Raw genomic sequence first — 24,488 nt, forward strand, 5'->3', positions numbered from 1 at the left:
TGTCCACTGCATGCCTGCTCTGCCTGTGTGCTGTTCCTTCCAAGTCCCTGTTAGGAAAGGCACAACGAGGTTGCCTCCTTGGACGTTGAAGGGACTCTAGCCAGCCCAAGCGTGGCAAACATGGCTCTGACAGGCCTTGCCCTTCTTCCCGATTCCCTCTGATTTGCTAAAACACCATTAGATGACATTCCTGAAGCTAGCCATCAAGACCCGTTCCCTTATTTGGCCACTTCCTCCTCCCCGAGGCTGACTACCAAGGTCCAGCTATCAAAATATTGAAGTTCAGCAGTCAAAAGCCCCCTTTGGCTCACCTAATTAACATGCCCAATTAAAGTTAAAACCTCATCCTAACACGGGGTTTCCCCTTTTACCTTTATAAACTATTTGCCTATGGGTCACGTCTGTCTCCTCTCTATCCAGACAGTCCTTTATCCTCTGGGACAAAGAGCCTTGCTCCCTCTCCCTTGTCCCTTCCCCTTCTCCCTCATCCTCTATCTCCTGTCTTTGTCTATCATTCTCTTCCCCCTGTGCCTCTGGAGCAAGTAAATCTCCTTTGTGCTGAGAACTTGGTCTTGGGGGTCCTGAGCCAATAGCAATCCTTTCAGATGTGGCTTTCTGATGTCTACTTGTAAATATGAGGAGCCAAGGCAAACCAAATGTCACATAAAACACTGCTGAGGAGGAGGTGTGTGCCCACCCTGGTGTGCCTGACCAAGCTGGGACATTGGGTCGCTGGTGAGACAGTCGGAGCAGGGCTGAGCACATGCGCAGGATGCGCCTCCCTCCCTTCTCTTTCTTGGAAGGCAGTTGCCCAAGGAATGAGGGGTTTGTTTTGGTCTGCAGTTCAAGGGTCCAGTCCATCGTGGTGGGGAGGGCATGAGAGCAGGAGCCCCTCAGCTGTGGCGGCCGGAGCAGAAGGCGGCTGGCCACACTGTGTCTGCAGTCAGGAAGTAGGGAGATGGATGCAGTTTTTCTTCCCCACCCCTTTTTCATTCAGTCTGGCATCCCAGACTGGCGCTACACGTGTTTAAGGTCTTCTCACCTCAGGGTAGCCTTCGTGGAAACACCTCTCTGTATGTGTTCAGAGGTTTGACTAGTGAGTGATTCTAAATGCCGTCAGGTTGACAAAGAGGATTAATTATCACATCTTTAGGAGCGGCTATGACTTTTCTGTGCTATATGTCAAACGGAGAGTTAGAAATGTTGTCAGCGCCACTTTAAGATACAATGAGCAGGAGAAGAAATAGACATGAAAGGATTCCAAATAGCACAGACGTGGAGGAAGGAAGCAGGGGCTGGAGAGATGGTTCGGAGGCGAAGAGCACTTACTGCTCTTGCAGAGGCCCCAGGTTTGGTTCCCGGCACCCACAGCCGCCTGAAACTCCAGTTCCAGGGGACCTGCCACCCCCTGTCCTCTGAGGGCACTGTGCACCCGGGTACACATCACTTTATGCAGGCACACCCTCATACACATAAATAAAAACAAATACATGCCCTAAAAAAGAGGAAGCAATCAGCCACTTAGGTTCCCGACGCCATCCTGCCATTCTTGGGCATTCACTAAGCCAAACCCACGAGGACAGATGACAGAGTATGGCTACTCAGCGCGAGCAGCTAAAACTTCAAGGGGAGCCTCTGACCACTGACTCGGTTTGACCCATGACTCTCCTCAGCTTTTCTGTCTAAAGATCCCTGAGTGGACAAGAGTGGCTTCCATGGAGGAGTGGAGTGAACCCTCACAGTGGCTTATTCTGGCCACACCGTTGGGTATTAAAGTAGGGTACCGGTCCTTTCCAGGTTTCTTTCACTTAACAGTTCACACTCTGCGGCCTGTTCATGTAGCATTTCTGGGAGAATGCTCTTGTGGGTCATGTGATCAATGTTTTATCTTTAAATATTTTCTTATCCATTTTTGTCATCGGTATGCCTGATGGCAGCCACCTCCCTGTGGGACTGGGCATGCTTGGAGGGTTGGTGGGAACCAGGTTCCTGGGAATGTGGTTAACTCAAGCAGCATAGTCTGGGTCAACTCCCAGTGTGTCACATCTCTGGCATTTCTGAATTAGGGTGGGACTGGAGGCTGTGTGTCCGCTACCACTCGTTTTAGTGTGGCCAGTTTTATCCAGTTGGAAAACATGTAGTCTTCCTCCTGGTGGCTGTGGCATTTCATCTGGGAGCTGGGATTTGGAATATATTGGGAACAAAAAGCAGAAGAAAAATATGCATTATTAAAGACATCGTTTCCAATAAACTTTCTTGCTAAGGTACATAGTTTTGAGAAGGACTTTATTTGGTAGTTAGCAAGAAAATCTTGGAGATTTCTGCTCGCTGCTCCACTTGCTTTCCAGTGGATTTGGGAGAATTGTCCGTAGACGGCCTGGGAGTTCTGCCCACATGTTGTTCACTCCATGCCAGGTTGGAGTGTAAGCCTAGAGTTCTTGGGAGGAGTGAGACCCTGCTGCAGCCTAGCTGGGTTAAAAGGGGCCGCTGTGATGATGGACTGGCGAGCTGGAGAGTGTGAAACGGACTCCAGCAGTAAAGTAGGGTTTCCCTCTCAGCCTGGAGTGACAGAGACCTGCTCCACAGGGATCCATCCCTACAAGAGGTGGCTTTGTACTTGAGGACAGTTTATGACAGGGGAGGCATGTTGACCGGAGGGAAAGAGTGGCGGGTTCGGGGTTGTCACGGTCCTTTCTCTGTTTAGTTTATTTACTAATGAGTACAGTAAGTGCACAGTTAGAAGAAGCCTTCTGCCTTGTTCCTCTGGAGGGCATCTGCTGTTGGCACCGTTTGTGGAAACTGCATGTTTTTCTGGGCACTTACACACAATTTTATCATAAAAGTGAGTAGTGTCCACACTGTATTTCATGTTTCTTGTTGGTTATATAAAGAAAGCTAGGGGTTTTTTTTATGGGGGAAGGGCCTTGCTGTGTACCCCAGTCCAACCTTAAACTCAATCTCCTTCTGCCTCTACCTCCTGTGTGCTGCTGGTACAGGCTTGCACCATCATGGCGCTATCTCTTGGGTGCTGTGTGGTGGTGGTCCATCTTGTGGAAGCATCATACCGCCACCAGGAAGCTCTCCAGGTCAGGGTTTCTGTAGAAAACAGATGGCATTAAACAGATGAGGCCGGAAAAGCCCATTTGTGAAGAGTATCTAAGAAGGCTTTACTCCTCCTAGGCCTGTAGGGGCCAGTGTAGAGCAGGGTTTCTGGACTGAGTGTAGAGTGTAGAATAGACTCCAGAGCTGGGCTTCAAAAAATCCGGGTGTGGTGTGAATGCTTAACAACCGGCTTTCGGTGGTGGGGACCCTGAGTTATGTTTGTTGATTCCTGGGTACCAGTGTGATGTCACTAAGCGCATAACTGGGACGAGATGCTCACAGCTCTGTGAGCTAACACCAGCACATCATGTAGCCAGTACCACCAGTGTCTAGACAGATGCGTCTTCCCATTTCCTGCCAGGACCTCCTGCTGGCTCGTGAACCCCCACGAGGCCAGGGAGCAGGGCCTGAGAGGCCATCCCTTCACAGACACAGAGCGGGCTGATGAAGCCTGCAGCGGATAGTTTGAGGCAGGTGATGTCACCTCCTGGAGTGAAATAAGAGCTCCCTCCGCTGTTTGCTCTAGCTTTTCCACGGGAAGGTTTTTGCACTTACTTCAACCCACACAATTAAGTTTATTAGGTGCACAGGTGCTGATCTTGGCTATTTACTGTGAGGTGCCAGCAGGTTGGCATTAGGGCTGGATGTCTAACGGAGCTGAGGTGTGCTCAAGTGGGTCCTGCCATGTGGTGGATGGCACAGAGAGGTACAGGGTTCAGAGCACATAGTGATCTTCCCCACTGGGTGGCAAGATCATTGATGACAGAGTAGGACCTTTGTTCTGGAGTTGGGAGCTTCAGTGACTCTCCATGTTGGAGAAAACTGGAATATTCCTTCCCCAGCTTAATTCACGATTTAATTTATTCGCTCTCCAGGTATCTTGAGCACCTCCCGGGAACCTCAGTCCTTTGACAGTTCTTATGTCCAAGCCTGGCTGGGCATCAGAGTCAGGTGTCACATACACACAATGGCTTTGTGCAGTGAGAACCCCGAGACTAGGAATGCTGGGTAATGGGTTGTTGCTGCTGCGGCGGCACGAACAACTTTTTCCTTTGATCTTGGTTTCTCCGGCAGCAAGTGCCTGGCCTGCTCACAGCCCTGCTGACCTGCCTGTCCTGCCTTCTCATACGGCTTGCCTACAAACTCCTTAGACACTGTCCAACTGTCTGTCTGAGGCAGCTGCCTTCGCTGGCACTTTGTTGAGACTGTGGGGGAGGGGCTCACTGCCAGAAGCAGCTGGTGAAGAGTGGAGGAGAAGCTGGGCAGCTGCGGAGGTTCTGGACTGTGGTTTCAGCGTTACTAGGTGGCCAATTTTCATATCAGACACACTTGGACCAAATATCGAGCATGAAAACTATTTCTTTGGAAACCAGAAGGTTTTGAGACGATTTCTGATTAGGTCCTGGTGAAAAGCTTGCAAGTTCTTATTGTGGAGAATCTGGGATGTGACCCGGGCAGAGCAAGTGGTCAGGTCTCTGTTGTTCTGGAGTGCATGCAAAGTCCTTTGCTTGGTGGCCTTGCTAATTAGGAAGCAAATGACTATGAACATTTTTTTTTTCTTTTTTTTCTTTAGTTTTTCGAGAGAGAGTTTCTCTGTGTAGCTTTGTGCCTTTCCTGGATCTCACTCTGTAGACCAGGCTGGCCTCGAACTCACAAAGATCCACCTGGCTCTGCCTCCCGAGTGCTGGGAATAAAGGCGTGCGCCACCACTGCCCTGCTGGCTGTGAGCATTCTTACATGGGCTTTTGGTGAACGCTTTCTCCTGGGTGAGCAACTGCCGAGTCCTAGGGTAGAAACAAGTTTAGCTTTGGAGGAAGCTGTGCCCTCCAGTCCCACTCCCACGAGTCAGGCATGAGAATCGGTGGCTTTGCAGCCTTGACGTGGTCAGCCTTGTCCACACGCTCCCTTCGCTGGCGTGCAGTGTTAGCTAGGGTTTAATGTGCCTCTCCGTGATGGCTTGAGTCGGTTTCTCATTTGTTCACTGACCGTGTGCAAAGTGTCCATGAGGGACTGTTCCATGCTGCTCTGTCTTGTAATAATCCTAGATTTTTTTTCACTATAATCTCCGTTGCCCTTGACTACGTACATTTGGAAAACACCACAGACTTCCGAGATGACATAGCTGCCCCCTCCCCCAATCTGGAGACGGTGTCTTGCTGTGTGGCCTGGACTCAAACTCATCAGCTCAAGTGACATATGCCTGCCACTCTCTCAAGCAGCCGGAACTGTGCTTTATTTTCAAAATTATGTGATCTGCTGTGAAGTTGAGGCACATTAAATATTGCTGGATTAATTTATTATCTACTTGATCCAAGAACTCAACTAGGCAATTAGCCTTGAATTGGAGATAAGGAAGTAGGCCTATGGGAGTCAAGTGACTTATCCTCGGTGACATGTTTGTTGACTCTTAGTTTTCCAAACATCTGTATGTTCCCTGGTGTTCTAGGGACATGCACCCATGTGCATGAACCAGACTTTTTAAAGAGTTACGCTAGGAAGGAAGCTTTAAGGCAACCCATGGACAGAGCCTCAGCTTGTGTGTCCACAAAAAGGAGCCTGTGACTATGAAGACACACAGCCAGTTTGGCTGTCCCCCTCTCCTTTCATAAGATTCCTTCTCTGACCTCACACAAAAAGGCAGACCTTCACTCATTTTCCGCCTTCCTCGGACATACTGCTAAAAGATGAAAATCTTTCCTGTCACCTAAGAGACAATCAGAAACATGCAAATATCAAAAAGAAAAAAAAAAACCAAAGTGGAACACCCAGGATGTTAAGACTTCAGTAACCCCCAACGACAGGAATTCTGTGACTCAGGTTTTTTAATCCCTCGCTTGCACAGAGATGGTAGGAGCCTCTAATGAAGCTTTAACACTGAAGTCTCTGAATGTGTAATAGGCCCTGTTTGGAGTTTGGCTGTCACTCACGCAGTGTCCAAGAATGAAGTTCCATCACAGAACTCCCATGTCCATGTGCTCCTCGCTATGGATGGCTTCTCAGTATGCATGGAGAGAACAAGCTGGGAAAGAATGGGCTGTCACTCTAGCAAAGTGGTGTGATCCATGGCTGAACAAAAAACCTGGGCTGGTGAGAGACCTCCGTGGGTAAAGGCAGCTGCCACCAAGACTGATCACCCGAGTTCGATTCCTGAGACTTCCATGGTGGAAGCCGAGAACTGATGGCCACAGCTTGTCCTTCGCTTACACACACACACACACACACTCACACACACACACACACACACACACACACACACACACACACACACGTGACACACATGCCCCCCCCCCACAGGTGAGTGTAATTAAAAGTCCTCACGTTTCTCATTAAGATATATCTCTCCAAGTAATTTTTTTTTTTTTGTTTTTTTTGAGACAGGGTTTCTCTATGTAGCTTTGCGCCTTTCCTGGAACTCGCTTTGTAGACCAGGCTGGCCTTGAACTCACAGAGATCTGCCTACCTCTGCCTCCCGAGTGCTGGGATTAAAGGCGTGCGCCACCACTGCCTGGCAATTTTTGTTTTTATAGTTAACAATTACCAACATTCAAGAACGTTGTTTCCATTATTTTATATATTCATCATAAAAAGTCAAATGTAGAAAAGAGATGGTTCTCATTATTTGTGGTAGTTACAGTTTATAAAGTTATCTCAAACATTGAACTGCCGGTGACTGTAACATTGTTCTTGGGGGACATACAGAATTAGGAACCCAGGAGACTGGTCAGAATACAGATCTTTTGTTCTTAATTTGTATGTACTTGTGGGTGTGAGCATGCGTGCACGCAGCTGGTCACAGTATTCTGTCAACCAATGAATACATGTGCATTTTTTTGAGGATATATGCTATAAATGGGATGCATTTACTTGTAATAAAACATCATCTCAAGAGCAGCACTAGGTACTCTACCAGACCATGGCGGTAAGAGTTTGTCATATGTACACACAAACACAGAACGCTCATGATCAGACAGTAAACACAGCACTGTGCCCATATGCTGGGCACTATACAGTAGGAATGCAAATAAACTCTTGAGAAAAGTACTTTGCAAATAACATGCAGTTGGCTTCGTGAAAATATTGACTAAAATTGCACTGTAGCTTCAAGACGAGTGTGCTTTGACCTTTGACCTTGGCTTGCCTGTAAGTCCACATGGGGAGACTGAAATTGGTTCAGCAGAAAGGGGAGATGTGGACAAAGATGGCTCTTCCCTAGGAGTTTGGCATTTGTTACAGTCCCTATCAGACTGGCTGAAGGCTTGAGACCCTGCTCAGGCTTGTCCGTTTGGCTTGTCACCTCACATCTTTGAATGAGGGGACAAACGCAGCGGAGGTGAGGCTGCATTCAAGCACGGGCTCACATCGCCTCACGTCACAGAATATTTTTCCCAAGGCTGAGTTCCACCCTGCTATTTTGGACAATTTGTGTTATCTTGGCTGACAGTGCTTGCTCTGATGCCATGTTGGATTATCATTTCCAGGACTTGGTTGGTGGGTTCTAGTGCCTTTCCTGCCCAAATCTCCTATTTCTTTTTCCTTCCTGTTGCCAAATACTCTCCACTCATTTGCTGTGCACTATTCAGTATGACTTTGATGCTATTACTTATATTTTCTGTCATACTTTCAAAATCGTTAAGGCAACTTGGCCAAACGTTTCCTAATAGTTACTGATGATAGCCAGATTGATGCTGTCCCAGGCTGGGCCAACATAACTGATATGCATATGGTGATGAGGTGGTATTGTGGTCCCCGAAATATTGTGCACCCTAATAAACTTATCTGGGGTCAAAGACAGAGCAGCCACAATATTAAACATAGAGGATAGGCAGTGGTAGCACACACCTTTAATCCTAGCATTCCAGAGGCAGAAATCCATGTGTTCAAGGATACAGCCAAGCATGGTGACTCACGCCTTTAATCCCAGAAAGCGAGCCTTTAATCCCAGGGAGTGATGGTAGAAAGCAGAAAGGTATATAAGGCGTGAGGACCAGAAACTAGAAGCATTTGGCTGGTTAAGCATTTGGCTGGTTAAGCTTTTAAGTTTTGAGCAGCACAGTTCAGCTGAGAACCATTCGGATATGAGGACACAGAGGCTTCCAGTCTGAGGAAACAAGATCAGCTGAGAAGTTGGTCAGGTGAGGTTAGCTATGGCTTGTTCTGGTTCTCTGATCTTCCAGTTCACCCCAATACCTGGCTCTGGATTTGATTTTATTAATAAGAACTTTTTAAGATTCCTGCTACATGGTGATGGATTTCCAGTAGTCTCACATGGTAGTTTCCTCATTGGCCTCTGGAGTTGCAAGCTTAGTAGCAGCTTGCTCAGGTAGTGTGTCTTAAAAGCTTGTATTATGCTGACCGAGGGAGTCAAAAGTTCTTTACAGAAATGAACAGGGGAATTATGTAAATTAATAACACTCAGAAGGTAAAGATTTTTCACCCTGGAAAAAAGTGTTCATCGTCTGGGATGAAGCAGTTGTGGAACCAATCCCAGAGTATTTCGGATGCCGTCCATGCTTTTTTGTCATCTCAGAGTGACCTGGCATGCAGTTGAGATTTTTCATCCTAAGTGCTCCCAGGATTTGTTTTTTGTACCCCATTAGGGGCAGCTTACATTTAAAATTTGCCCTTGATATTGACACATGTAGCAAGGTTGCATGGTCTTGAACCATTTACTCAGTAGTCTGAGAAGCTGTTTTCATCACACAGGTTTGTTTCCCAACATTCGTGCGTAACAAGACAGTCTCATCAGCACGGAAGGCCTGTTCTTCAGAACAGGCTTAGTTATAGATAACACACAAGGTATTCTCTAAACTGTTTCTCTGTAGATCCACTCTCTACATTTTCATGATGTATCAAGTTTTGAAACACGCTGGCCAGCCAGATAGCTGAGAAGATGTGTTTCTGACCCTGGGTAATGTAACTGTAAATCTCTTTAGCTTCCAGACTCCCAATGATGTCTATTCTTTTTTTGGTCATCATCTCAAGAATCCACATTTTTGCTGCTTTTCCATCTTCTCCATAGCTTCATCAGGCACTTTCTGGAGCAGCCTGGTCCCCTGACATCTCCTTTTCTTCGGGCTGTTTTTCCCTCACAGCTAACAACATTGTAACTCAGGCCCAGATGAAGCTTATCTAACAGATTTTTCTTCCACAAACACATCACTATCTCCTTGACCTTATGAACTCTAATAGCACTTTAGCATGTTCGGAGGCCTTTAAAAGAGTGCCGTTGCCAGCTGAAGGTACATAAGCAGACAGCCGTGGCACTGACCGTGAGAAAACGGCACCTGCTCACAGTTGGAGAACTAAAGCAAGTGAGCACGGCTTTGCTCACTTGGAGCAGGGAATGCACACGGAAAGCAACTTGTCCACGAGAATGTGCTGTATTTATCCTGGGGTTAAGTGTAAAAGTTCACAAATAAGTCTGTGATGACTTTATGGATGGGTGTCTTGCAAAAGAAAAACAAACAAACGAAGACAATGCGGAGGGCCTTTTATTCCTAAGAACTTTTCAGCTGAGGGTCGGGGCTCATTATTCTCAGTGTTTCTGAACACTTGCAATTTTTTTAAAGAGACCCAAGCACTTTGCAAAGTGATCACTGTATTCCTGAGCGAAATGGATGGATGCTGTGATTTCTCCTTATAAGGAATCATCTTGAATATTTTCAGTGTTAAAATTCTAGATGATGATTTAAACACCGACATTTAATTCTTCTAATCCACTTCAGAAATTTTTCTTTATAAATTCTTAGATTTAAAATCTTTTAAGAATTAAACACTTTTCTGTTGGAGTCTTAGATTGTTCTAGTCACGGATTCTGCCCCTGTTTTCCTTAGTGGCTGGCACGGTTGGGTGTATAACATAACACATGTGGTAAACGTTGCAGGATGCCTCTCGGATTCCTTGCTGCTCACGATGCAGGCTAGCAACACCAGCTTTCTCTGATGCCTTCCCCACACTAGCCGGCTATTCTGGTTAATCATTCATAAAGCACATGGCCTGTGTTTAGGAAAAGAAATCATGGCACTTTCATGCCGACCTGCCCATTATTTTAAGCTATGGCTTTAGAATGAAAATGACACCTTCCTGGAGCCTCGGTGAGAAAGAGCGGACCTCCTTGGGGCTGCGGGAGCAGCAGAGGGAGAGTTCTGTGCACTGAGGACGAGGTGCGGCTACTAGACTGCTGCAGGTCGGGAGGCAGTACGCCTAGGGTGGGGGAGCCCACCAGAGAGGAAGGAGGTGGCTCGTTGGAGGAGGGCCTGCAAGAGATGGCTTAGGGACGGAGCGGAGGTCTGGAGGAGGCAGGGCCGGAGCAGGGCCAGGAGGTGGCGCGCGTGGTCGGGGAAACCGGGCCAGGGAGGAGGAGGAGGAGGAGGAGGGCGCGCGTGAGGCGGAAGCGGGGTCTGGAGGAGGTGGCGCGCGCGTGGAGAGGGGGAGGCGGGCGGGAAAGGAGGAGGGAGGGCGCGCGTGGGGCTGGAGCAGGGCTGGGGGGAAAAAAGGAGCGGCGGCTGGAGATTCAGCACCCGCGGGGGCGCGGTTTGACGACGTCACTTCCGGCCCCGGGCGCACTTCCGGGTGCGGGCAGGGGCGGAGATTGGTGCAGCCCGAGGAAGGGAGCGGATGAGGCGTCCGGGCCGCTCAGCGACGCTGTGTGTTACAGGTCTACCCGGAGCCGCGGAACGAGAGCGAGTGCCTGAGCAACATCCGCGAGTTCCTGCGCGCCTGCGGGGCGTCCCTGCGCCTGGAGGTGGGTGAGCGCGGGGCCGGGCCGGGGTCAGGGAGGCCGGGTCAGGGTGGAGGAGGCCGGGGTCGCGGGCAGCCGGGGGCCGGGGTCGGGGTCTCGGTAGCTGTCGCTGTCTAGGGCGACCGCTCCTCGCCGCCGCCTCCCTGCCCGTGTGGAGCGCGGCTCCTTGTCCGGGGAAGCTGCCTCTCGATGTCTCCTCGTGGCCGGCGGGTGGATCCCACACCTGGTGATGGTTTCCACGAGAACCAGTGGTTTTTCTGGCTCGTGTGCAGGTGGCACGTTGGTAGTCCCCGTTGGCCGGGGACACCTGTCCAGTCCTGAACGCTGGCCCTCGGAATTCCCCAGCATCGTTTCCAGGTCGGACTCGGCCCTCAGTAGGTGGTCAGGCAAGGTCCAGGCTCAAACCGGCGAGGGCCAAACCCCTCCTGGTCTCACGTCCTCATCTGCTGCTCTGCAGGCCCGAAATTCGGCGGTGTGACTGGATTCTCCACCCTTAATGCTTGCGTTAGAAAATTCATAAGGCTTGAGACTGGGGCTTGTAAAGCCAGCTTTCTGGGGATAACGCCTCGGGGTTGTCTTTTCCTTGCTGCCTGATGTTTCGTGCTGAACACTCTGTGGTCCTTGAGTAGCAGCTCTCCAGGGATGTCTCTTTCCTTTTTTTTTTTTTTTTTTTTCAATTCCTGGGCAGCACTGTAAATCTAGAAAACTGTTTTAGAGCGTTTTGCTAGGAACGCTCAGGTGGATGAGCTTGCAGCCACTTCTGTGTGTAAATCTTGTTATTTATGTTTGTAACCTCATCGAGTGAAAGGTTGGTAGTACCACATGCACTCCAGCCCTGTGATGACCCCGTATAGCTTTTTTTTTTTTTTTCCTGGAAGGACAGTCTTTTACTGTATGTTTCTTGGGAGAAATTGCAGAAGTTATCCAATCATGTTTGGAAAGTGTATTTAATTGAAATTGGACATACAGTGATTTGTGGTGATTAAAGTGTTACCGTTTTGGTTAATAATTTATCTTGGATGTCCCCGAAATTGCTGCAGGTAATTGGATGGTGGCTGGGGCGATTTTAGAAAGCCTCACAGCTCTTGAAAGATGGGGATATTGGCTTCCTTGGTGGTGTCAGCCTTGTCATTTTAATGACTTAATTTCCTTATTGGGTGGGAGAGCAATTTTTACTTCTTGACCTTTGTGAAAGGATTTCATTCTCTCCACACTCCTGGGTTTGGTTTATGTTACAGTATTTTTCAGACTCATGCTCCGCATTAAGATAACCAGGGTGTAAACTGTAAGAAATTGCTTTAAAGGAAATTGAGCATTACATCCTTGTTTGCAGCTTTCCAAAGGTTGGTTGCTGTTATGACTTATGGTTCTGAGCTTGCCCAGAGATGCTCTCAGAGCCCCTGACCTAGGCACCTGGGCCTGACCCAGGCACCTAGAACAGTCCCTTGACACAAAGCAGGTCAAGTATTGGTTACTGAGAGGATGAGTCTGAAGTTGCATGTGTGATAACAAATAGATTAACCCTTGAAGGGGGAAAAAAATCAATCATGTCTTATTGTGTGCTGATTTTAAAGAGTAAAAATCTCTTCCAGTTACTTAAAAATATAGTAGAGGAAAATATAGTATTCTTTCAAGGTCAATATATCACACTTAAAAACTCATAATTATCCCAGGAGACAATAAAAACCAAACAACACAGGCAAAACCCTAATTTATTCAGCCATTGTGTTGTAGGAAGTTCCTGGAGAAAGGAATGGTTTTAACTCAGCCACCAGTTTGTGACTGTGTGAGGGGAGAGGCCTATACAGGGAAAGACCTAGTGTTCCACAGACAAAAGTGTGTAAGAGCCCTCGAGGGAAAGACCTTGTACCTTTGAGCAATTCTAGGACTTATACATTTAATTTCCACCAAATTCTCAAAGATAGGAGACAGAAAACATTTTAAAATTACAAACAGGAAACAAAACAGCTTAAATTCCAAGTTAGCTTTTGTTCTTAGTACTTAATACCAAGGTTTTTTTCCCCCAAGAGGTTGTTTCAGGCTGAATTGTGATAGTAAGAAAGACTGTCTAGCTCTCTCCAGTTGAAGCTCCTAGTGATTTCTTTAAGGAAAAGAAACTTAATGTTTTGTTACTGGATTGGTTATTTTAAACCTCGGTTGCATGTATTTATTTATGTTTATCTATGTGTATGCATGTGTGTGGGTTCCAGAATGCCACGGTGCTTGTCGGAGGTCAGAGGACAGCAAGTGAGAGTTGGTTCTCTCCTTCCAGCATCTGAGATCCAGGGATGGACTTAGTGGTTGTGTCTTTACCATCTTGCTGGCCTCTTTATTTTTTTTACAATTTATTTTTTCACCATCCATGTGCCTTAAACATTTTGGGGTAGCTGCCAGGAAGATGGTTTATTCAGTAAAGTGCTTGGTGTACAATCGTGAGGACCTGAGAGCAAGCCAGGTGGGTGGTGTGCGTGGAATCCTCCTTATATGGTTTGAGACAGTGGGATTCCTGGCCCTGGGGTTTGCTGCGTAGATAGTCTAGCCAGTTTGGCAAGCTCCAGGTTCAGGTAGAGACCTTGTCTCAAAAAATAAGGTCGAGACTGACTGACAGAAGACAGCCAGTGTTTATTTCTAGCCTCTACACATGTGCCCGCACGTGTACATGTGTGTTTGAACTTGCATATGTCACCATGTTTTCACATATACTCATATACACATGCATTTTTATTTTCTGATTTGTGCAGAAAACTGGACACAGCAATGCCAGTTTCCTTCCATTTGTATCTCCAAAAAACAAAACAAAACACCCAAAAAACAAAATAGCCAAAATAGTGATGAAAGTGATGATGATGATGATGTGCTTGAGTTTTGCGAGTAAGACACAGCCTAGTGAATTGAGAGACAAGTCGTGACATCGTGGGTGTTTGACTGCAGTTCCTCAGGTGAAATAAATGGCTTCAGAGATAAAGAATTTGTTTTCTCATTTTTCTATTTGTTCTGTTCTCACATTTTGATCCCAAATGTGTTAGACGTATTTGTTGATGGTCACAGTGTATTAGCTGTCAAGATTTTCTTCCTCAGTAATGTTACTTAATTAAGCACCTGAAATGTATTGAAACAGGTAACCTTCAACTATTCAGAGCAGAGGCTGCCTTCCTTGGGAAAAGTGGCTTTCCCTGTCACCCATGATGCTTATACTGGCTTTTTATTCAGTATCTAAAATAGATGTTGGAGAGATGGCTCAGGGGTTAAGAGTACTGGCTGGTCTTCAGAGGATCCAGGTTCAAGTCCCAGCACCACATCTGTAACTCCGGTTCAGGAGATCCTGATGCCTCTTCTGGCCTCTGCAGGCACACTTACATGGTACCCAGACATACATGCAGACAAAACACCCATAAACATGAAATAGTAATTTAAAAAAACCCCAAAATTAAGGCCGTATGAACCCAGTTCTAATGGTGTCTTATAAAGCTTAGTCCATGCCATGACACAGAGTGTCAGGGATGTTAGCAGCAAAGTTATGAGTGAACTTTGATTTAGTTGTTCATCAGAGAACTGTCTAGTGTTCTCAGTGTCTAGTTATATTTTACATACTTGGTGTTGTTATAATGTGCATTACTTTTTATTATGAATTTGAAAAGTTGGAATTTAGCATTATTATAAATGAGTGTATTTAAGGTCATGTTTTAAAGCCCAAATTGAATGAAGTGGGAGCCATGCTTAGCTTGTGAGCTTCCCTGGCAGAGCCCTCTGCCCAGATGGCACTGGCCTTTCCAAGGGTTATAGACGGGGATTTGACAGAGCGGTGTCACCAAGGCTCTCCTGCTGGAGCACCGACACTTCCGGTACAGTGTCTCTGCTCTGGAGAGGAAGAGACGACGTTCAGATGCGGTTTCTCATGCTCCCCAGGAAGGATGTCAGGGAGTCTGTCAGATGAGGCCTGCCAATTTTTCTCCAGCCAGTTCTGCTGCGTGGGACCTGGAGGGATGGTGACCCCCTGCCATTAGCCTCCCTACTTACTTCACACACCAGGTAATATCGACATTCCTTTCTGGCTTTAGATAGAGACACTCGTTAAAATATTAGTGTATCAGTCATTCAGAGGTCCAGGTGATTCAGAGCAGAATGGCTTCTTTCCTTACTCTTGGACATTTTTGGCCTTTCAGATCAGTAGACATGAAAATGTAAACGAACTGTTGGCATAGATGAGCTCGCTTCACAAGCTGATTTCTTAAGGCGTGTATATATGCAGTGGACTGTGGTGTTTTGGATATGTGAATACATCTTGGGAGGATTAAATCAAGCTAATCTCCATTTGTCACCACCATAGACTTCTTTGTGATGAGAACATTTTAAATTCTTTCATAACTTTCACATGTATGTTGTCAACAGTAGCTGCCGTACTGTGCAGTGCCCACCGAAACGTCCTCTCTGGCTTACCTAGACTTTGTCCCTCTGACCAGCCTCCTCCCATTGCTCTGTCCTTCCTCCCAGCCTCTGGTGACTGCCATCTTGGACTTCTATTAGTTCAGAAAGTTGTCAGCTTCGTATGTGAGCGAGGCCATGCATTATGGATCTTTTGGTGGCTGGCTTACTTTACCTAGTGGTTCTCCGGGTCCACCCATGCTGTCACTATGGTACGATTTCATTTCTTCTTTTTACACCAGTGCTGTTCCATTGTGTGTTTGTATCCTGTTTTCTTTTTACATCCGTCCATCTCAGGTGGTTTCCATTTTGTGGCTGTTTTGAACACTCTTGCAGGAACACTTGTGTTTCTCCAACATTTCCTCAGTTTCTTAATACACCTAGTAGTGGGACTGCTGGTCCACAGGGTGATTTTTAGTTTTCTGGAGAATGTCTGTATCAATTTCAGAACTGCATCGACTCGCTTACATTCCCACCAGCCAGTGTTGGAGGAGTCCGTCTGCTCGCATTTTACCAGCTTTTGTGTTTCTGACAGACTTTCTGAGAAGTTCATTGTGGTTTACTGCACATTTCTTTGATGTCAGTGATGTGGGACTTTATAAGGAAATAGCTTTTTTGGAGAAAATGTCGATAGAAAAATGGTTTTAGGGGTGGTTCACTTCCTGGTGTGTTTTGGACACCAGCTCCTTTCCATAGGCATGGCGTATGTACAACCCTTTCTCTCACTTTGTCTCTTTGGAAGTGCATGTGCTGTTAGAAACCCAGGGGTTAGCAGTAAGTACCAAGGAGAGTGCCAGCAGGCAGGCCTGAAGAGCTGAGGGACTGTGAGTGGGCACTGTTAGAACCAGCAGCATTTTCCATGCTTTAAACCGTGTGCTTTTAAGTTGCCTAGTAGTCTGTTACATAAAGCTCAGGGTATGGAGAAATGCCGAAAAAATGCATGATACTGCCATCTAGAGATGTCAGTGTTAGCTGCTTTAGTAATTTTCCCATTGCACACATGCAGGTAGCTTTAGAGATGTGACACGGTAGCATATATGTCCTGTAATACACTTTAGCTCGATATGGTGGCACTGTGAGCATCTCCTCATGCTCAGTGTTCGTCTCTTGATTGCAGTGACTGCTTCTTGGAGGCCAGTCATCCCTGTCGGATGTGGACGTGCTTTTCCGTTTTCACTGCTGTAAACAGTGACCCACATGAAAAGCTATTTTTTCTCTGTGCTAGTTCCATTAGCCTTGACTGTCACTGCAGGGTACAGCTCCTGCTAGGTCACAGCAAGGCTGAAGGTGGGAATTCATACAAGCTTTGAACAGCTGCCACCATGGCACCAGCCTGTCAGTAGCAGTGTATAGAGTGCCTTCCCAGGCTGCCCTGCAGTTGCTTGTGCCTGCTGGAGGCTCTCTTTCCCTCCAGAGAAGTAGACCTCCATGATACACAGTGTGCTTCCTCTTGTATGTCTTGCTTGGATGTGGTAAACCAAGGCAAGAGTGAGGCACTCTCAGTTCCCTGTGGTGGACTTGAGATTGAGGATGTGAAAGAAGAGCAGCCCTGGGAAGTACCTGTTGAAAGCTGGGAAGGAATCTGCAGTACTCCTTCCAGCCTGGTGTATCCAGCCAGCGCGGGGGCACTCTGTACAGGCGAGCTCGAGCTCCGGATGACAGCACGCTCGCAGCTGTTTGCAAAGGTCAGAAGGCTGGGCTCCTTCGAGCGAGGTTTTTACTCCTGTCGTAGTGTTGAGAGACTTCCACAGGACCCCGTCTCCAGGGCTCCTTCGAGCGAGGTTTTTACTCCTGTCGTAGTGTTGAAAGACTTCCACAGGACCCCGTCTCCAGGGCTCCTTCGAGCGAGGTTTTTACTCCTGTCGTAGTGTTGAGAGAGTTCCACAGGACCCCGTCTCTAGCGTTGTAATGGGCCAAGTTGACTGAGGGAGTTAAAGTGAGGCTCTAGAAAGGAAATTGCTCATCTCTGACGTCTCCTCAGTGGCCTGTGTGAGTCTGTGGACGTAGAGAACTTGAGATGCCTGTGAGCATTTGGTAGTGGAGCCAACCGAGAGGAGTTAAGTAACTTCAGCTGTAGGGATAGGGAGGGTGGTTGGGATGCTGGACAGAGCAGACAACAGTTCTGTTTCTGTGAATTCCCAACACTAATTGTGGTGGTTTGAAAGAGACTATCCCCCATAAGCACGTATATTTGAATACATGGTCCCCAGTTGGTGGTACTGTTTGGGAAGGATAATGAGGCATGACCTTGTGGTAGGAAGTGTGTCACTGGGGGTGGGCTTTGAGGTTTCAAAAACTTGCAAGGTGTGGTAGCTCACACCTTTAATCCCAGCACTTGGGAGGCAGAGGTAGGTAGAGCTCTGAGTTTGAGGCCAGCCTGGTCTACAAAGAGAGTTCCAGGACAACCAGGGCTACACAGAGAAACTCTGTCTTGAAACAAACAAACAAACAAAAAATAACCCCAAACAACAACAAAACAAAAACCTTGCAGCATTCCAGTGTTTGCCCCTTTCTCTCCTACTTGTGGATCAAGATAGGAGCTCTCATCTGTTTTGCCGCCATGCCTCAGCTCCAGCATCGTGGACTCTAACCCTCTGAAATTTAAGTCCACTTAAATTTTTTCTTTTATAAGTTAGGTTATGGTGTTTTGTTACAGCAGTTTAAAAGTAACGAAGACACTAATTGTGCCTACTAAGAAGTTTCAAAGTTAAATGCACATAGTTAAAATATTTTCTTGAAAAGTAATTTTTATTTATATTTTGTTGTCCAACCTAGTACAGCGTTATAACCTCAGCCAGCTTCTGGTTAACTGTGTCTGGGGATCTGAGAAGAGCTGAGGCGGTGCTAGATTAGTGACAGGTACTGAGGTCGTTTTCCTAGCGTGCATGTCTGCATTCTTGGTGGGATTTAAAAGCTCTGTGTGTGTGTGTGTGTGTGTGTGTGTGCGCGCGCGCGTGCGCGTGCGTGCGTGTGTAGAGTCCAGGCATCTCCTCCTTACCTGTCTTTCTGTGTGTATCCTCTCAGTGTGAGCTTTGAATGTCACTAGACTGTGGCTGTGTACAGAGCCAAGTGAGGAATTACCTAGATTAGGCTGGCCTGGAATGTGTCTGTGGGGGATTATATTGATTACTAATTGGGAGAACCATCCTGCGTGTGGACCCTGAACTATAAGACTGAAGAAAGCTTGCTGAGCATAAACAGCAAGTGAGTGAAGTTCCATTTGTTTCTCTCGCTTGTGAATGTGACGTGGCTAGCTGCTTGAGATCCTGCCTTGACTTCCCCTCAGTGATGATTGTAACACGTAAGCCAAATAAACCCTTCCTCCCCGTCTTAGTGGACTGGTCTCTGTAAAGAGCATCACTTCTTGACTTCTGTACTTTTGGACTTTGAGTTCTAGTAGTGTCCACCTGTTGGAGACGTCCATAATGATAAGTGACTTATTTCCATGAGTGACTTGTAACCTGTTCTAGGAGTTGTAGCTTCGCAGCTGTCAACTCTTAGCAAGTGGCCTTAGTGCCTAGAAACTGAGGTAGAGAGGTCGGGAACAGAGCTGTGGTCACCGGCCAGTACTTACTCTGACTTCTTGTTGCTGTGCGTGGAGAACCTGTCTTCTGTCCCGTCTGCCGAGCTCTCGCCTGGGCAAGCGCAGACTGTCTCCATGCCACGCCTCCCTTCTTTCTGTTTGCTCTGGGCTGTCTGCCTGTCTGTGGCTCCTTGAACATGTGCCATTGTTTGTGGATCACTAAGTAGACATTTGTTGAACTGGCAAAAACTCCACTAAGTGTCCATCCAGGGGTCTTGTGGAACCCTTAGGGACCATGGGTGTCCAACCAAGGGACTTGGGATTCTTGCCAGAGACCTTGGACATTCTTCAGGAACCATGGGACCCCTCTGGGGATATTAGGGTACTGTCTGAGACAAATGGTAGGGGGGCTCAGTTGCATGGTGTCTATGTTCACCTCAGTTTCTCCCCTCTTCCCTCCCCATACACACCTTTATTTCATCCTTAGAACTACAGAATCTTTGTTTCATTCTTCCAGAGCCTTGCTGCGTGAACGGTTGCAGATCAAGTGCAATGGGATAAGCAGCCTGTGTATCAGCGTCAGATGGTTTCTGTGAACTGTGACTTGTCCCCAGTGGGTGCTGTCAGCCCTGACATACGGGATCAGTTTGAGAGGACAGATGGCTGGTAGATGGCTCTGTGCCACTTGCTGGCTGGTACTGACTCCTGGCTTTGGTGCTGGCTTCCTTGTGGAGCTCAGTGGAAGGATGCCCAGGTCCTAGAGACCTTGAGGCCCTGCGGACTTAGACATGGTAGAAGTTTCAGAGTTGGAGGTCCCCGGGCTTAGTTAGGAGCTGTAGCTGGCACATTTCTTCAGTTCAGGGGAAGAGAAACTGGGGTGGTCCCAGGCAGGATGGAGGGCCACACACACGTTTCTTCAGTTCAGGGGAAGAGAAGCTGAGGTGGTCCCAGGCAGGATGGAGGGCCACACATTGTGCAGCCTTTTCCTCTGGCCTGTGTGCTTCTGCTTTGGGGTGATAAATGCCTAGAGCTGTTTCAGGTCCTGTGCAGGACGAGGTGCTCCTTTAGCCCCCACCGTGGGAGGCTTGGGGAATCCTGGGAAGGGTGGCGTGTGAAATGGATAAGTCCATAAGGAGCTTTGCATTGCCATCCTGTGTCTCCATCCTGCGAGGAGCCCAGTGGAACTCAGTTTGGTGTCCAGTGGATGGGCATGTGGGCAGTTAGTGGCTTGGGGTGGGTTCTGTGGGAAGATCTGTACCTGCTGAGCAGACAGGGCAAGGTTGTACCTCTGAGCCTCCAGGTGGGAATACAGGTTTCAGGCCAGGCTGTGGCTGTCACCTAGGTAATGCTGCTGCTGTGCTGGGTGGCTTTTCTGGACGGGCTCATTTGACCAGGTGGGTCTGCGAACCTTCCTGGGAAAGCCTCTCTTAGTCTCCAGACAGTGTCACTGCACCAGAGTAGGTGAAGGACCAGGCGTTCGCCGTCGGTGAAGTGTGTTTCATCCTGCTGCATTAGGTCACATGGGTGAACCAGACATTCGTAGGGGAAGTGTGTTTTATCCTGCTACATTAGGTCACATGGATGTTTTTCAGGGATGTTCAGGGTTGGCTAAACAGTAGGAAAATGCTTCACTGAGAATTGTGCGTTTTTGCTCCTTAGTCCTTGTGGAACATCAGCCAGTGACAACCATGACAGGTGGGTGGCTGTGGAATGAAGCTTGAGATGTACAGGTGTGGCTGAGAGCCCTGAGATAGAGTGACTGCTGTTTCTACGTGTGGGACTCCTGCAGTTAACAGTGACCTTCCACCTCCTTCCCTCTGTTTACTTCCTATCCCATATCAGATCACATCTCTCTCTCCTCTGCCCCCCCCCCCCCCAACCCAGAGCTTTGCACAGGCTAGCTAGGTAGATGCTGTTTCACAGAGTTAGGTCCTCGCTCCTCCTGCCTCTTCTGGGTCTAGGAAAACAGGTTTCTCTCATCCTTTCATCACCATCTTCCTGATCTCCGTTGAAAACAAGCCCTGCAAACCCCAGGCTGTTGTCTGGTTGGATGGAGCAAACCTCTTTACTTGACAGCTGCTTGTCCTGCATCTTTCTGTCTCTGGGTGTCCCTTGTGTTCTGAGGGCAGGTTCCCACTGAGTAAGTGAGACAAAAGCCAACCCTCACACTGTGGTTGGATGTGACGTCTAGACTGAGTATGTGTGAAAAATAACTTTACCCAGAACATGTATTTCTGCCCAAATTTGTATTAGTCTGTATTGATGTTTTCTCTCGTAGTTCTGGACCCTAACTGCTCCTTCTTCCACGGTGTGGCACTGATTCCTGTGGTCTGTACTACTTTACTCCCCTAGGGAATAGTAGACTCACTCTTCCTTTGTAGAGGCTTACAGGTGAGGGAGGCTCATATCCTCTCGGGCTTCAGTGTGGAAGAGCTTTACAGAAGGGTGGGAAGTCTTAGTGGCCAAGAGCAGCTTCTCTCCAGCTGTGGTTCCACAGAATTAGGCCCAGGCTGCCCATTGTGTGAAATGTAGGGAGTGATCTGTAATGGTGCAGTCTCAGAGGGCTGCCGGGCCTTCTAGGATTGCTCACTGCCAACTGGCTGGAGAATGGATCTTTCGTTTTCCCTCCTCGAGAGGTTAGAGGTGGTGAGTGGATGCTAGAGAGCTTCCTGGCCTGTTGTCCCTGGAATGTTTCTGACATTAGAAACTTAGGCAGCTGGCTGGAAGGTGCCATACTAATCACCCCTGGCCTTTGTACCTGTCCAGTGCTGATACTCTGCATTTTGTTTTCTCTCTAAATTTCTGCACGTCAGCTTACATTTTATTTTGCTAAGCTTTTAACTACATTATAGACCTGGTGATTCTTCTGAATACTTGAGTGCATGTGTTAAAATATGGATGCCAGCCTTCACAATTTCCCAAGACACTTAACGTGGTAATCTGTTATTTCATGTTTAGTACATGTTCAGATGCGCACCGTGTTCTCAAAGTGACATGCAGCCTTCCTTTTTTGAAGGATCTGAGTAGAGGTCATGTATCTTTTACTCTGTCGTGCCTCTTCAGTTTCTTTTCACAAAGAACTGTTCCCTCACCTGTATAATTTATGACTTGGAATTCTTAGCTTGCATTTATTCTTTTCAATTTTATTCACAGATATACTTTGATTGTGTTCCCCATTATCCTCTCTTACCTCTTTTCCCTCCCACTGAACCCTTCTTCCCAGCACGTCTCTGTCCTTTGATGATTTCCCCCTGTGGCCCACTGTGAGAGTGTAGGTGAGGAGTTACGTGAGCGAGGGTGACTTCACTGAACAGACCACAGAGGACTATAACTTACCCTCTCCTAGCAGCCACTGCTGCCTCTACCTCCTCCGGAGAGCTGGGCCCTTATGCACTGTGTCTCTCATCCACGAGGGGGTGTTGATGGGCCCAGTCTTGTACACATAGCGGCTTGCTGTGAATGCATGGATGTAGACAGCCATGGCATGTCCAGAAGACAGCGTCTCACAGCACTCCTTCCCATCCTCGGCTCTTCTGTGCTTTCCTCTTCCTCGTCTGCAGTGGTCCCTGAACCTTGGAGGCGATACTGTAGATGTTCTGTTCAGGGCTGAGCGCTCGTCATCATTTGTTCTTAGCACTGGCTGTGAGTCTCCATATTAGTGGTCACTGCTGTAAATGGAGGCTTCTGTAATAGGCACAAAGAAATATTTAGAAGGCAGTTGGATGCCATGTCCGTAAGCAAGACAACAGAAGTAGGTCGTGTGTCTTCCCTCTCCCTCTCTTGAGCTGTGACCATCTCAGTCACTGCTTTGGACCAGATCTACAGTACCAGGCACATTTTCCCCTGTGGAAAGGCCTCGAATCCAGGCAGAAAACAGTTGGTTACTACTGTGTCGTCCGTCCGTCAGGTTGGTATTCTGACTTGCAGGCTCTACACCTCAGTGAGACTGTTGATCTTTTTCTCTGTCACAGACTGGACGTCATCTTGTGTGGAAGCTAGTCAGGAGGAGGGACCCTTCTGGCATAGTTCCAGCTTGATTTCTCTGTGGTCTATTTATTTATTTTTGACACAGTCTAACTGTGTAGCCCACAGCAGCCTCCACTTGAGATGCTCCTGCCTTGTCTCTCCCCGACCCCTGCAGGTGTTCAGATTACAGTTGTGTGTCATTATGTCTGGTTAGACATGTACCTGGTTGTGGTTCTATTCTAATAAAATAATTTTGGCAAGAATTCTGCATGAAGGGGTTCCTAACTTCCTATACATTTGTGGGAGGGCCCTTAGTGTCTGCCTCTGTCTCGGGGTGCTGAGTTGGCTCTCAGGGTTTCTGTTGTGCAGAAACCTTCCCTTGCTGCCGTGCACGTCATCCTGTGAACACCTTCATACCTGTGCCGTTCCTGCCTCCACACCTTCCCGGGGGTATGTCTGACCCCACTGGCCACCTTTGCTTGAGTCATTTTCCATTCGGTAGTTGCTATTTGGTATGAGACCCTTGGGTGTGAAGCTGCCCTTGGGATATTAAGTTCTGGTCAGACATTAGTGAGTGTAGCTGGTGACATCTAGGCTAGGAGGTTGTGTGGGAGAGGAGAAAATACACCTCCCCCACCCCAGCTTCCAGACCAGTTATTTGTGTACACACTCATCTACTTCTGACCTCTGTGTTACTTTTTCTCTTATGCAAATTTTTTATTATCAGAGGACAATCAGTCTGACCTAGACTGAAGCTCTGAGCTCAGTATTATACACATGGACTTGAGGTGTAAAAGGAAAAATGTTCCTCAGCAAGAAGGAACTGATACAGGGCAGACATCTACTTATGTGTGAGGAAGGGATTTGGAAGTTCAGAAGCAGCGATAGGCATCTGTCCTGAAGCACACTGGCAGCTGAGTGCAGGCCACTGCTGCTTCCTGCTTGCTTCTCAGGACCTGAACCACCGTGTCACTTGTGTGCAGATGCCGTTACTCTGCCACTTGAGCGGGGCTGACGGGCAGAGGTGTGATCTCGTGCCAGTGTCTGGTGTATACCCAGTGGTAGATTGACATTTGAGTGCATTTCCAGAGCTGCTGTGTTTGGAGTTATTTACCTGCTCCCACAGTTGACTTGTGGGGTTCAACTGTGTGGTTGTTTGGATGAGAATCTCCTCCTCCTCCTCCTCCTACTATCATAGGCTCTTACAGTTGAGTGTTTGGTCCACAGTTGGAGGAACCCTTTGAAAAGGATTAGGAGGTGTGGCCTTGTTGGAGGAGGCATGTCACTGGGGGTGGGCGATGTAAGTTCTCAGTTGCTGCTCCAGTGCCATGCCTGCCTGCCTGCTGCCATGTTTCCCTACCACGATTGTTATGGACTCATTCTTTGAAACTGTAAACAAGTCTCCAGCTAAATGCTTTCTTTTATAAAGTTGCCTTGGTTGCGATGTCTCTTCAAAGTAATAAAAAAGTAGCTAAGATAAATTATGTAGTGTAGTTGTGCATTTTAACTTTCTTTGAGGTGGGGCTGCTCTGTGACCAGGCTGCCTCAGACTCAGTCTCCTGAGAGCTACATTACAGGTGTGCACCACCAATGCTTCATTGTAATTCTCAGTAAGCGAGTTATAGATGATTTAAACACCGTGCACAGTTTTGGAAGGAAATTTACTAAGGCACTTAGGCTGTGCTAGTTTCCAGTTTGCCCTATCGCTTTGCTATGCGACCAACGAAGCACCAA

At 47.6% G+C, this 24,488-nt stretch overlaps 1 protein-coding gene across 2 annotated transcripts in view; it reads left to right on the plus strand.

The window, feature by feature from the left end:
• Positions 1 to 24,488, plus strand: part of Arhgef7 (Rho guanine nucleotide exchange factor 7) — a 108,706-nt gene that overhangs the window by 23,979 nt on the left and 60,239 nt on the right. For both annotated transcript variants that reach the window (XM_059244662.1, XM_059244663.1), the window contains exon 2: positions 10,760 to 10,846. In XM_059244662.1, the coding sequence (XP_059100645.1) occupies positions 10,760 to 10,846 (87 nt within the window). The remainder of the gene's footprint in view (positions 1 to 10,759; positions 10,847 to 24,488) is intronic.

The sequence above is a fragment of the Peromyscus eremicus genome, chromosome 17 (assembly GCF_949786415.1).
Source record: "Peromyscus eremicus chromosome 17, PerEre_H2_v1, whole genome shotgun sequence".
NCBI lineage: Eukaryota > Metazoa > Chordata > Mammalia > Rodentia > Cricetidae > Peromyscus > Peromyscus eremicus.